Source organism: Astatotilapia calliptera, chromosome 17 (assembly GCF_900246225.1).
Source record: "Astatotilapia calliptera chromosome 17, fAstCal1.2, whole genome shotgun sequence".
NCBI classification, from domain to species: domain Eukaryota; kingdom Metazoa; phylum Chordata; class Actinopteri; order Cichliformes; family Cichlidae; genus Astatotilapia; species Astatotilapia calliptera.
In genome coordinates this window covers 29815904-29830608 of record NC_039318.1, presented here as the reverse complement: position 1 = coordinate 29830608, position 14705 = coordinate 29815904, and the positions used below count along the sequence as shown (strand labels likewise).

Genomic DNA, 14705 nt, shown 5'->3' with positions numbered 1-14705 from the left:
AAATCCACATTTTATCAAAGTACCTGAGCCTTGAGTGCAGCTTTACCATAAGGTTTAACACAGCTGAATACCGGCTAATGTCTCTGAGAATCGAGTCAGCCTCACACAGAATAAAATCTCAGGCTTTTTATGATTGTGAGGGAGCTCTCACTGATCAAAGTCAAGGCTGTAAAAGTTTTCTTAGTAGCCGTAATTTACAACTTGTGAAAGTCAAACGCCGGCTCCTTTGTCTGGAAGGGCATACCTGCTGGACCCAGTTCCTCGTATCCATCAGCAGTTTCCTTTGAACACAACAGCGCAGTGCAGATCACACAGATCTGCTGACAAAGTCCCCACTATACTAACAGTTTTGTTGTGTTTTTTGACTCTCTACACTATCACAGAGGAGTAAAAAATACGTCAAAATTAATTCAAGAGTTTTAACAAAAGTACAAAACCGAATTTGTGTTCTAAAGCTTTTTAAATAAGTTACCCAAAGAGATGTCTGTGCATGAGAAGATGGCCTTCATTAGGATTATTATGCGCTTTCAGCTAATAAAAGTGGATGGTGACAGGATTTTTTCCATCTTGGAGAAAAAAAGAATAAGAGAAAAGTATAGCATAACACCTTATCTGTCAAACATGGTGAAAGCAGTGTGATGGCACTGACATGGATGAAAGTAGAAGTGGGCCACTAGTGTTTGCTGATGGAAGAAGCAGGAGGAATTTTGTGCCAAGGCAAAGAAGTAGGATGCTCTTCTATGGCCTGGTCACCTGATCTGATCGATTCTAGACTTCAGGCAGTTATTGATGACAAAGGATTTTCATCCAACTATTTAAAAAAGCTCCATATTTAAAATTATCCTTGTGAAGTCTGAACCATGAAATAATGGCCAGAAAATCCAATTTTTTGTTTAAAAAAAGTGTTTGTAGCTTATTCAGCTATTTCAAGTGTTTATTGAACCTTGCAATTTAGAGTGCAATTTATCACACTGATGATGTAGAGATATAAAACTCACCCAAAAGGGTGTCAAATATGACGCACTTGACCTGAGTCTCTCGAATTACTCCCGAACGTCTGAAGAAAATGACTGCACTTCCTGCACAGTTAATGCAGACATTTATTCTTGAGTTCAAGCTGAAAGTCATATAATCACATCTTGATCGACTGATTTAAAATCCATCATGGTGGTGTACATAGGCAAAACTTTTGCTGGACAAATATATCAGTTTTCCCAAGTAGTGTTAGCTGAATCTTTAAAAATGTTGATTGGTGTTGAGTAATTTAGTTCACAATTTCAAAACGGCCGTTAAACTTTAAAAAAAAAAAAAAGTCTGCAGGGAAATAAATAGTAAATAATTAAAGCACACAGCTACATTCACACATTGTTACCTGACGTGTCCTCGTGGTGACACCTGACACCTCAGGTGCGCCTTTAGCCCCGCCCTCCTGGCTGTACCTAGCTGAGGGAAAGTGGGAGAAACAAAGCAGCGTCGACTATTATTCCAGGATCCCTATCTATATGGTTAAAAGGAAAAACTGACCTCTCGACTCTTGGCGAGTTTTTTTTTTTCTTTTGCTCTCATTTGTTGTTCACAATGGACGATCCGTTTTTTAAGTCGGCGTTACCTGCGCACGACTCCTCTGTGCTGGATGACACCAGCCTGGCTTTGCCGGCCGATCTGCGATCCTCAACGCAGCCCGATGAGGACCGGAATCAGCGGGTTCACCGGCAGGTTCAGCTCACAATGTCCAGGAAGTCTAAAAAGACTCAGTCAAATGGTAATGTTCATTTTAAAAACGAATCAGCATCATACTTTGACGCATTTGGGAGAAACCGGGTGCACTGTAAGCCAAGCTAATGAAGTAGTACTAATGAATGAAGTGAATGAGAGTGGTAGCAAAAATAACTTCCTCCCACTTTCCAAATCTAATATTTAAACTTTAGGATGTCAGGGACATGTACAGGTAGATTAGTGAACTATCAACTGTTTTACTGAATAATAATAACCACAAACAATATTAATATGAATAATAATAATAGAAGTACAGAGTTTTTCCTCCTTTCCCACCCTGGTGGCTATGTTACCCTTTCAAAAGGGTCCAAGCTGGAAACCCCTAAAGTAAACTATGAAACCCCTTTCCTTTGCCAGACCCTGCTTTGTCTGTCCTGAGGCTGTGCTCTGCATTAAGGGGAGCTTACTAGAAGTCTAGTTAGTGTAAACACAGACATTTCTGTAAGTGGAATGCACACTTCCTAGTTAATCCTCTTGTCTAACAGGTTTCTGCAGTTCCCTAAAAGTGATAACTGCCAGAACCTAATTTTACTATGTCATCCACTGATGACCTTATTTATTAAGTATTGGCAGCCAAAAATAAAGAGGTCTTCTATTCAATTTTGACAACTATAAAAAATTAAAAGTAATATTGCCTGTATCTGGACAGGTTTGGTTGAATTTATGAAGCATCACTGACTATTAAAAGGTTTGTTAGGTGTGTTTAGACGGATGGTTAACCACATGAGTCAACACTACCCTGTAAATAAAAATGAAAGAATTTTTTTACTGGCTTCCCCTCAAGTCTTTACAGATTGCAGAGTGCTATTAAAGGGGATTACAAGACTTTTTATTATTTGCATTATTTATTTTGTGACTTCTTCTCCCTAAAATATTTCGTTGTTATAATGCACTGTCAACTCACTGCAAAAAGGTCCTGGGTTTGGATTCACCGGCCGGCCGAGTCCTTTCTTCTCGAGTTTGTGTGTTCTCCCTGTGGCTGTGTTAGGTGTTCCCACGGTCCAAAGACATTCATGTTAGGTTAACAGGCAATTCTAAATTTGCTGCAGGCGTTAATGTGACTGAATGGTTGTCTCTGTGTATGCGCCCTGTGATAGCCTGGTGATGGGTTCAGGGTGAGCACCACCACAACCCTGAATTTGATAAGAAGAAAAAGATGGATGGATTACATGTTTGTTTGTTTTTTAAAAAAAAAGGAAAATCTCTGAACTGTTTTGTGTCTGCTGTCTTGTTTATTTTATTTATAGACTAGAAAATATTTAAACAACAGAAGTTTATCCAAAGTGATTTAGAGACAGGCACATTGACATTCCAGCTCTCCAAAAAACAACTTTCAAAATACATGAAAAGTGTGTGTCTGTGTGTGCATTTTAACTAAGTATTGTGGAAGGTAAAATTCACACATTTATTCATCATTAAAATATGCTCAGAATTTTCACATTATTATTTCAAAGTTACTATTACTCCGAATGTCTAGAAGACTGAGAGTCAACTGCTTTTAAAATGTTCCCTTATAATACTTAACGAAAAAACCCAACTAAAACTAAACATTTTCCAACAATTAAAAACTAAACTAAACAAGAAAATCCATCCCAACTTGAACTAAACCAAATTAAAAACAAAAACCAAACTAATTAGAAAATACAAACCTATAATAAGTCTGCTGTACGGTGTACATTTTAGGACATCGTCAGGTCTCAGGAAAAAAGTTGTCAGGTCTCAGTTCTCAGGAAAAAAAGTCGCCAGGTATCAGACAAAAAAATGTTAGGTCTCAGTTCTCAGGAAAAAAGTTGTCAGGTCTCAGACAAAAAAAATGCAAGGTCTCAGTTCTCAGGAAAAACGTCGGGTCTCAATGTCTGAGACCTGAGACCCGACTTTTTTCCTGATACCTTACGACTTTTTTCCTGAGACCTGACGATGTCCTAAAATGTACACTGTACTGCTGACATATCTGCTGCATTGTAATAATATGTCTAGGAATTTTCTCTCCCAGAATCACAATAATCCCATGCACAGGGCACAAGTGGTCACTGATAATGATAAGTGAATCATGCTCTACTGCTGTGATAGTCACCAACTGGAAACCAGATGTTACACCTGCTCAGAGTTCAAGGACTTTTTCAATGATACATAATACAAATGTGCCTAATGTGTCATGAAACATTATTTAACAGATAGCATTTAATGTCCGATCCATTTAATCTCACTGCTTTGCCATCTCTCTTCCATCTTCTTTTTAAATTAGATGCCATTTATTTTGCAGGTTGCACAGATGTCTGCTGTGCACCGTGAGTGTGCACTGTCCTTTCAAAGCTGAGGAAACCAGAGTCGGAATCACGATCCAGATATGAGAACACTAACAGGCATGGCGGGAATTATCATACGGACTAACCAAACCTCTTTGACTTGTTTCAGGTGGTGTCTGTTCACAGAAATATGAAACAGCGAGCTTAAATGATGCAGATGGACTTTTAACGAACACGAAGGTAAGACTCTCCTTTATTTATTCTTATGCACCGCCACATGCACCCAAACATTTTGGGGACATTTGTCATCCTAATCGATCACTAGAATATTCATCTCGCTTCTGTTTTTTTAGAGCTAATACAGATCTGAAGTATGCAGATTCCTCCACAGATATTAAGCGCATTCAGCTCAGCATGCTTGCTTTAGTCGTCCCTGTACAGAATGATTATAAAAGGACAAACTACTTGAACTTGTGGCCTCATACTGTACTGCACTTTAAATATTGTACTCCATAATTTGAATACAGGCAAATGGTTCTCTGTGGTATCCTGCTGCTGCTTTATGCATGCTCACAGAACCCAAGTCTGTTGAATAATAAGTCATTGTATTCTTTTCGTATCTTATCTGTTATGCAACAGTGTTTACTTTATGTGCGTGGATGCTTGAAGGAAAAAAAAAGCAATTTAATACTGAAAAAATAAAAAGCTCTTTTTGCCTTAGAAAGTAAAAGAAGGGTAAAAGGATAGATTATGTATAAAAACATGGACGTGCCCAGTTGTTGACAAGCATTAAGCGTTACAGCCATCGGCATCTTTGGTTGTTGGAGCCAAAAGTGAGTGTATTTGAACAAGAGCAAGTGCTACGTTACACACCAATGCTAAGTGTCATGCAAATAAAATATTAGCATTTTACTCACCAGAACTGGAGCACAGACTTCCTGAACAGACTATTAGTTTAATTAACTGCACATCAAAACATATTACTTGTCACATAAACCGCATTATGGCTCAGGGTATTAAAAAGACTTGGAAACTAGCAAAAGAAGACCAGTTGAATTGTTTGATTGTCATGTCACAGATGGACGTCATGATTTGTGGAGGAATTTTAAAATTTCTGTTTCAGATCTGTAAGTTTCTAGCTGAACTCTGAATGTAAAGTCTCGATTATACTTGTACTAGTTTGTGAGTCTTGTGTGACTCTAACATCAGAGTTCCAGTTCAGTGAGATAAATCCTAGCTGATGAGTGACACTGTGAGTCACCGAGGCCATACCCCAAATACCAACTTTGTCACTCATACAATTTAAAAAGCTGAGCTAAAATTAAACAAACAAACAAACAAACAAACAAACAAACAAACAAACAAACAAACAAACAAACAAACAAATTAAAATAATAAATGAATCCAAGAGTCTATGAACATCCTTATGTCTTGTTTAAAGTCTATGGGTAGTGACTTCTGTATTCTCAACCTATTATAAAGAAAAACAAGTAGCAGCAGCTTGCGTAAATAGGCAGTTACTATAGATTTTAATTGTGAACTATAATGTTTCTCTTTATAGACAACATATGGAGCTGTTTCTGACAATAACGCATTAAAGGAATAAGTCATATATTTTAAACCGCATCAGTATTTCTTTGTGCTGAAGTTTGTTCTGTTCACTCGTGCACAGTGATAAAGCATTGGGGTGGGGTTACCAAGACATCATAATGACCTTTTGCACAAGTAGTTGCTGTGCTGTGTATTTCTGACTATAATGACATCCAAGTATATAAATGGAAGTACAAAGTCCCATACAGTGAAAGAGCAGGGTAACCAGGCCAGTGCATTAAAGCTGTTTTTGTTTTTCCTTCTCACAGGTAAATAGATCGTCCTTCTCCAGTCACTCCTTCTCTGGCGACCATGACCGCAAACCATCCAGGAGGCTGGAAGTGTCCCCTCAGTCAAGCCCAGAGCAACCTCATAGGCACTTTAAATGCAGTACTTATTCTGGGATGCCCACCCCCTCTGTATCAAGTCATTCACCCAAAGTTGGCACTCACTTGGCAAAGTCAGCTTCCTTTCACCACCATGTTTTTTCAGATTTACCTCATAGCACACAGAGATGTGCATACACACCTGCACGAGGGAACGTCCAGCAAAGGACGTTTAGACAGACCTTAGGATTGCAATCTGTACCTGCAAATGCTGCATTTCGGAAAAATGGAGAATATGGTTCTAAGTGGACTTACAGACAAAGTACTGTGAAACCAACTTTCACAGAAAAAATGCAGAGAAGAAATGGTGACACCATGTTTAGTTCTATCCAGCCTAAGGATAGCATGTTCGGGCTAAAACAGAAGAGGGAAAGGGGCCACTATAAATCCCTTAGAGTGAACTCATACCCGCCCTCTGTCAGCAGTGTGGAGACGGATGCTGGCAGGCGGGCAGCAACGCAGTTACCCATTAAGCAGATGCACGTGCAGAATGTCACAAAACTGTAAGACCTTTGTTCTGTACATTCATTATTTCAATATGATCCTGTATTGATAATCTACATTTTGAAACATTTGTGGATTTTCACACAGGATGTCAGTAAGCAAGTCTCCGAGGATGACAATGGAGAAGGCTGTGCAGCTTTTGACCCAGAATGAAGAGGAAAAACTGATCTGTGCAACCAGTTTCATACAAAATGAATGTTTCAAGAGTGCCATTGCTAGAGGCAAGGTATGTTTAATCACAGGTATTTTATGTGTTAAGGATGCAGAGCGATTATAAATCCTGATACATGAATTCGTCAATCGTTGGTCCATTCTTGCTTTCTCTATTTTCTCCAGATTTGCCATGTGAACGGGATTGAGAAGCTCATGTTTCTACTTAACAATGACAGCGAAGAAGTGCAGCGTGCCACTGCCGGGGCGCTGCGTAATGCTGTTTATGAGAACGATAGAAATAAGCTTAATGTTAAGGAAAACGCAGGCTTGTCTTTGATTCCTACTGTACTGAATAGCAGCCGCGATAAGGAGACCAGGCGGCATCTTACGGGTTAGTTTGTGTTTAAACACACTACATGTCCTAATTTTAATCTGATTAGGTTTGCAAATTTCAAGCTCTCGTCAAAACTGGTTTTGCTCGCTTTAAATAAACATTGCCTTTGATACATATGAAATCATGCTCTGAGACTCATATATGCAATGCAGCACTAGCTTATTTATATTTTTGTGATTTATCTCCTTGCAAAAAACGAAATCTCAATCTCTCCCACAGGTCTTTTGTGGAACCTCTCCTCTCATGACATGTTGAAGGAGGCTTTTCCACATCATGCCTTATCCACTCTCAGCCGCTCCGTTCTTGTTCCCAGTTCTGGCATTTTTGAAGGCGAGAATCCGAAAGATGAACTGCTAGTGGATGATGAAACTTTCATCAATGCCACCGGCTGCCTGCGGTAGGTTCTCTTTTGTTAGCTGCGAAAAAACTGTACTTGCTGGGATGTTTTTCATTGGGATAAACCAAAAACTACTGTAGGTGTCACTTAATCTGCTGATTATAAACAGAAGAGGTCGAAGATTTCAGCAGATCAGAAGATATTGTTTGGGATCATAGCATTTAATTTCTGAAGGACAAAAAGTTCTTCTGCTTCTGAATTTATCACCTACATCCTCAAACTCCAGGGATTTATACTGTGTGACCCTCCAAAAGTCGATTCTGTTCATCTGGACGAAGCGTTTTGTGGGAGAAACGTTTTGTCACTCATCCAAGTGACTTCTTCAATCTCAGCTGACTGCAGGTTTCCCCAATCTTATATATACGATGTAATTTAAACTCCTCCATTTGCATAATGACCGAAACCAGTCTATGTACTGTGTGACATAGATTTGATCTGGGGCCTCCAGATGGATCGGCATAAATGGAAAACCTGGTGTAGTATTGTTTAGTAACCCCAGGGGCTTGTGTTTGTTAGATCTGCCCATAGTTACATTGTGTTTTTAAAATGCTTTCCAGCTTTTTTTTGGATCTGGCTAAACTCTCACATTGCCAGTAAGCTATTGCATATATATATATATATATATATATATATATATATATATATATATATATATATATATATATATATATATATATATATATTTGTCTTTTGTATATAGCATATGTGAGTGCAAGGGTACCTGTGCTCATTTAACAGTATCAATGTACTTTTGGCTTCAATCTTCATGAAATCTAAAAGTAAACTGAGCCAAATGTCTTCAGATAAAAGTTATTTCTCCATCTGCTCTATAAGCTTTGGCACTGACCCTGGGTATCAGTGACAACTAAGATGACAGTGACTAAGTCAGAAACTGGTGGTTGGAAGAGGTTGTTGTGGTTTTTTCCATTATGCAGTGTTTTTTCCATTTCACCATATATGAAAATTAATTTCTGTGCGAAACAAACAAGCAAAATAGGTAATGCATTAGCAGAAAATTACCAGCACATTTTCTGTTTTTTACTGTTTGTTTACAATGTGGGATGGAAATGACTGAAGATGCAAAAGCAACCTAAACAAAGAGTATCAGCTGATCCATCAGACAAAGTAGACTGCTGATCTACCAGGATAGGACACTAGGCTTGGCTCTCTGGTCTACCTGAACTAATGCTATTGTCAATTTTCTCATTGGTGTAGATTAGAGGGGTATGTGTAGAGACCCCGATGGAGAAAGGTGAACAGTACAAGAATTTGAAGGAGCGTGCAAAGGGCAGAAGAACCATATGATGGTTGATTTAAGAAACATCTGGGGTTCATCTAGCAGCTCTGTGAAAGTGTCTGGAACTGCCTAGTCACTAAAATTATAATAAGCAAGAGAGTAACTACCATCCATTTTTATACAGTTTCTTTACTATCATGTGATTATGTCAAACCACAGTTTATCTACTGGGGTCTGAGATTATGCCTCGTACTTCTGCTTTGGACTTATTTAGACACACATCATCTCTCTGTTTGCAAAGCAGGAGATATAAGAGCCACTGCTCCCCTGGCAACTATAGCCAGATGAAAAGAGTGAAAGACTCAATTATTCATCGAGTTCTCTCTTTCCCCGGCTTTGCTGAACTGAAATCATTCAGTCCTCTCTGACCCAGTGTTATCGAGTTCTCCTTATCATGTTCTAAAGCCTTTTGAGCACCCAGTGGATGAAATAAGGGAGTTCCCCATGGCTGCACAAAGAGCCTCTTGTGGGGATTCTGAATGTTAATTTTCATATTTATTTCCCTCTGTTGTTGGGCTGCATAAGAACAGGCTAGTCTTACTAGTCTGTGATATAATTTTTCTGTGATTGCCACGGGCATCGGAAAGATGTCCAAAATAGTGCAACCATTAATTTGCACAACTGTGTAGATGACAGAAAAATATTTTATAGCACTTTTGACTTTATTAAAATGGGCTTATCTAATTGGCACATTTTTGTTTCTAGAAATCTGAGTTCCGCAGGCCGATATGTCAGGAAAGCAATGAGGAATTGTGACAATCTCATCGATTCTTTGATCTACTACATCCGGGGAACCGTAGCTAACCGTAAGATGGATGACAAGGTGAAGTGAAAACATTTGTCCTCACTGTGTCTGCGTCACGGCAAACTGCTTTGATTTACAACACTTTTGTTACATGTTCACAAATGATTTTTACTTGTACTTTGTTAAGGTTCACATAATTGAGGAAGGAGAGTACAAACAACCAGGTCCAGATGATCTTGGTCAAACAATTGATTTTAATGAATACACGCGTGGGAAGACCATTCTGTATGCAGACAGGAATTAATCTTCAACTTAATCAAAGCATACACAGATTTTTATAGCATCAGGGTTTGAATTAACGACGCCCCTTCATACGTCACAGACAGAATGTATACACACGTCAAATCAAAACCACAATGACTTTTAACACAGTTTAAAGGAACGTTGTCTTCTATCTTCATGGCCGGTACTTCCTGTCACTGCCGGATGCTCTCTTGGGAAGGACTTCAGCTCCACAACTTTCAAACAGATGTAAACTTTGCCTGAATTCTTAGAATTCCCTTCTATGTTTCTGTTGTGTCCCCATATGTTATTAAATTGTTTGCCAGACAATTTTTACTTTCTTTCTTCATCTACTCTGAAGAGCACGGAGAACTGCGTCTGTATCCTGCACAACCTGTCTTATCAGATTGAGTCAGAGCTTCCGAAGAAAAACGACCAGGTTCTCACAGAGTCTCGCCAAGACTTGGATTCGCAGCCAAAGACTTTGGGCTGTTTTTCTTATCGCAGTGCCAAGATCACAGAGGTAATCTCTTTACACATTAATGGACCCTGACAACACAAAAGACGTTCTTATGGTTTAATATCCGAGTGTGAGAGAACATCTTTAATCATCTTTACTAGAACATGCTCATTTAGCTTTCTCTTGTATTATATTGGTGGTGAGAAACATCCAAACAAATCATGCATTATACATTACTGCTTTACCAGGTGCGCCAGTGTTGCTGCTGTTATGCTATTATCTATGTAAGTTAGCCATAGCTCTACATAGCATGACAATCAGAAGCACAATTCTCAAAAGATGATTGTTTTTTCCATCTGCAGTAATTTTATTTGATGCTACGGTTCTGGTCTGACACCTCCGTGCAGTTGCATGTGTGTAGCAACAAAGCAGTCATCAGTGACAATGGACATGACATTAATGAAGTCAAATGCAGCATTAAAGGGGGAAGTGGTGAGGAGGTGGATTGCAATTTTACATCTGGTAGACAAGCTAAAGCGGCTTAAAACACATCCTGAGCTATCAGTTAAATTCTTGTTGATATTTGCTGACATTTTTTAATGAGCCTTTATTTAGTTAGGAAGTCCCTTGAGATTAACATCTCTTTTCCAAGGGAAACCTGGCCACGAAGACATGCTGTTAGTGGTACAAAATCACATTTAACATCAGAACAAAGCAAAAACAAAACAAGTCAGAGTAAAAATGCCATACAAGGTCCAGCTTATGAGTAGCAGTTACACAGTAATGAGAAGTTGTAACTACTGACTGCATAGTTTTTGAAAACTATGGGCTTCAATATGATGCTCTAACAGTGATTGTTATTCTGCCTCCTACAAGAATGAAATCTGGATGCGTGGATTTGGTTTCCTAAAGCTGTATAAGTATGTCTTTTGCACTAAAACTGTTGCCAGGAAGTTAAACTTCCAATATGAAAATGTGGAAAAATGGATGCACCACCAGTCTTTAGATGTCCATACTGAATAAAATCAATTGCTAACACGGTTAGCCACCTCTTGTTGTAAATTTGAACCGACTGGACCCACATACCTGGAGTCTGTCTCGTAAACTCCTTCTTCTCAGTATGCAGTGCATCAGCACCCCCTGCTGGAGCCCGAGCCCAACCCCAACCCCCATGGCATAGAGTGGCTGTGGGACACGATCACTGTGCGGATGTACATATCACTGATGGCCTGCAGTACAAATGACACCATCAAGGAGGCTGCCATTGGTGCTCTGCAGAACATCACAGCTGGAAAACACGAGGTAAGATGGGAAGGACTTCAGCTCTTAATCTAATTATAGGTTCGATGTGTAAGCAGAAAAGAGGCAAGTGTGTCTACTGTATCTCTGGCACTTTATTAGATGTATGTATGAGTCAAATGAAGGGTAGATTAATCTGGAATACTGTTTGACAGCTTAACAGATTTAACAGCTTTTGTTTTGGCCACCTGATCATTATGCATTAGTATTGTTTAGCACATTTATATTTACATGTATATGTATTTTAAAGTCATACATGTAAGACATATTTAAAATGTTTTTTCTGTGGTCTGCAGATAAACAGAGGCATCGCCGTTATCATTGTTCAGCGGGAAAATGGTCTTGAGAAGATTAAGGAAATTTTAAACGGTGAAAGTAGTAATCTAAAGATACCTGCTGTATCTCTAATCAAAAACATCTCACGCTACGATCAACTTCGTCCTGCCATTGGTAACTTTTGATGTCTCCTCTAAGCTTTTCCCATTATCGTTCCACCACGACCACAAACCGCACTTTTGAACGGCTCTTTTACATGACTTGTTTTACTCCTAAAGCAAACCAGGTGTTGTCAGAGATGGTGAAAATGCTGCCCTTTGACAGCACCGACGTCAACCAGACTAGTGAGGTGACGATTTCTTTATGTGAAATCCTGACTTACCTGTGCCTGAGTGATGCGAAGAATGCTGACGCAATAATCGAAAACCGCGGCATCCCAAAGATCATCAACATCAGCAAGACAGACAAAGGGTTAGTTACATTACTAAACCACTCAGATACAAGGCATGAGAAGTTGTATGTTCAATGCAAGATAATGATATATGTGCCATTATTTTGTTTAGTTTATTTTTATGTCATTATTTACCTAATCCATTGTATTTAGTTCCTTTAAGTAGCAATAACATAAAGTAACTTCTTCAGAGTCTCGGTACTTCAGATAAAAGTGAATAATTAAAAAACTGATGTGAATAAATGCTATAGCCATGCAAAGTTATGAACAGGCTAGCGCAAAGTTATGAGGGAACTGCTTTCGTAGGTTGTATGGGTGCATGCCACATTCCACATGCCTAATTAACATACTAACAAATGCTAGAATCGTACTAGCGGGAAAAGGTAAAGCCCAGAATTCATGCAACTGGAAGTTTTTAAAAAGCGTGGAAAAGGGGCACACACACAACAAGCACATTCAATTTTGTCTGAAGTGATGCCAAGAAGACAGGAAGCAATTAATGCTGCCCCTCGATTTATTTTAGAGTCTTGACAAAATCCAAACAGGCATGGTTGTGAAGGTTAGTTGTTATGAAGGTGGAAGTTAAGTACAGAGGCCAAAATATAATTCAATAATATAATATATAAATTGTGTAATTTTAGCAAAGGAATCTATGAGGATTGCTTCACTTTTGGAGTCAATCCAAAGTTCACCATAAGCATAAAAAGTAAAAGTACTCTCGGTTCAGAAAAACAGCATGTATTATTTTTACCTTTTCCTTCTCCTCGTTACAGACCCAGTCGTATGCAAAAGGCAGCGTGCCTTCTGCTGCACGTAATATGGAAAAACAATGAAGTCCATGAGACCCTCAAGAAAGTGAGTTCCTGCACACATCGCATCCTATCATATCATGTTGCACATGATTTTCTTCATGTCTTTACACTTCATTATGAGCACTTTAAGTTGCTGTCTCAGCACTTAAAAATGTGTTTTAGGCTTAGAGGGTTGAAATGGCTTCTTTTCCTCTTTAAGTTGTTTAATTTAAACAAAGAACTGAGCTGCTAGTTATTGATACATTGCTGCATGTTACATTATTCAGCTGTGTCTTTCAGAGGATTGATCTAAATATCCATAGTATCGATACCAAAGCTGATATTGGTATCAGATCAATACTAGCATGACAGGACTGATACTTTGTTTCTATGTTAAGTACGTAGCCAAGTGAAAAATATAGGTCAGACATGCACTAGCTTGAACATGCTGAAATGTTTCTATTAACTAATTATTGAGAAAAGTAAAACATGTAGTATTTTTAGTGTGTTCAGAATTGGCAAATTGGTCATGACTCATCTCATAACTCATGCCGCACTGCTCTCTCTTATATAAGCCACCATTATAGATTAAAAGTATCGCTGTCTGTATTGATATCGGCAATACTGCCCCTATATTTATTAGTATCAGATCGATATCAAAATTTGTAGTATTCCACAGCACTAAACTGCACATTTGCATCATTCAGTTCGTTAAATAACTTTTTGATATTTAAGTTTTTAGTTCGGTGCAGCGAGAAGACATACATTATGTTTTTTGAACGTCTGAAATACAGCACGCTAACCTACACTTTTTCAACAGCGGGGGTTCAAGAAATACGATTTCGTCAATGCAAGGACAAAAAGAGCTTTGAGCTCCTGATGAAACTCAGCCGTGGATTCATAAATCTCATCTCATCTGTATGTAGCGACTGTTTGGTTTTTTTTTTTTATTGCTGTTGTTTTTGTTTTGTTGGGGTTTTTTGTCATGCTACAACCAAACATTGGAAACAACACTGAAACTCTTTTTTTTAAAAAGGATAGACTTTTTTTGGTTGTTTGTTATATATTTGGAAATCTCTCTCCAGCTATTTGCCCTAATGTTTGCATTAGTTGGATTCATGTTCTCAAATTTATGTTTCTGATACCACAAAATGAATGAGATGTTTTATTTAAAAAGAGGTAAACCTGCTGATTCATGAAGAACTGTACCACACTTTTTGTGACCTTTAAAGCACCTTTTAGTTGTTAATAATCCTTGTGTAGCATATCATTGTTATAGTGCCTTATGATAAAAATGACAGATGAATGTAGAATGTTTTTTATAGCAGAAATTACACTAATCATAAGACACCTATTGAAATTTGAAGTATTTCTTTCTGTTTATGTTGTATGGGTTTTTTCCCCCTCCTTTCTATAACGGCAGCTTGTCAGTTTATAATAGTCGATGTTGTAAGACAAATGAAATCTTTAAAATGAAGAAGTTCTTTTTTTAAGACAAACCAAATGAAGCTGTACATTAAAGAATACAGAATGCGCTCAAAGACTCATTACCGTGGCTCAAATGATTGTTAACCTGTTCTCTATGTGAAAATGCCTTGTTGATGTCTGAGGAGAACGGATAGACTGCTTCGACCTGCACCAGGAGGCCGCATCCGTCA

At 38.4% G+C, this 14705-nt stretch overlaps 1 protein-coding gene across 2 annotated transcripts; it reads left to right on the top strand.

The window, feature by feature from the left end:
• The first annotated feature begins 1353 nt into the window (after positions 1–1353).
• pkp2 (plakophilin 2) lies at positions 1354–14582 on the top strand. Of its 2 annotated transcripts, XM_026147990.1 has the most exons (14): positions 1354–1762; positions 4192–4262; positions 5882–6501; positions 6590–6728; positions 6839–7046; positions 7269–7446; positions 9449–9566; positions 9999–10019; positions 10132–10293; positions 11350–11532; positions 11826–11979; positions 12084–12276; positions 13030–13111; positions 13868–14582. In XM_026147990.1, exons 1-14 carry the CDS (start codon positions 1579–1581, stop codon positions 13925–13927), a joined length of 2373 nt encoding a protein of 790 aa, XP_026003775.1. In that variant the 5' UTR covers positions 1354–1578; the 3' UTR covers positions 13928–14582. The 2 variants fall into 2 exon arrangements, with proteins under 2 accessions (XP_026003775.1, XP_026003776.1); XM_026147991.1 differs by lacking the exon at positions 9999–10019.
• The last annotated feature ends 123 nt before the right edge of the window (positions 14583–14705 follow it).

Coding starts and splice junctions, on each gene's coding strand:
- pkp2 (XM_026147990.1), top strand. CDS start 1,579: ATGGACGATCCGTTTTTTAAGTCGGCGTTACCTGCGCACGACTCCTCT. Junction 6,502..6,589: donor GTGCAGAATGTCACAAAACT/GTAAGACCTTTG, acceptor ATTTTCACACAG/GATGTCAGTAAGCAAGTCTC. Junction 12,277..13,029: donor ATCAGCAAGACAGACAAAGG/GTTAGTTACATT, acceptor TCCTCGTTACAG/ACCCAGTCGTATGCAAAAGG.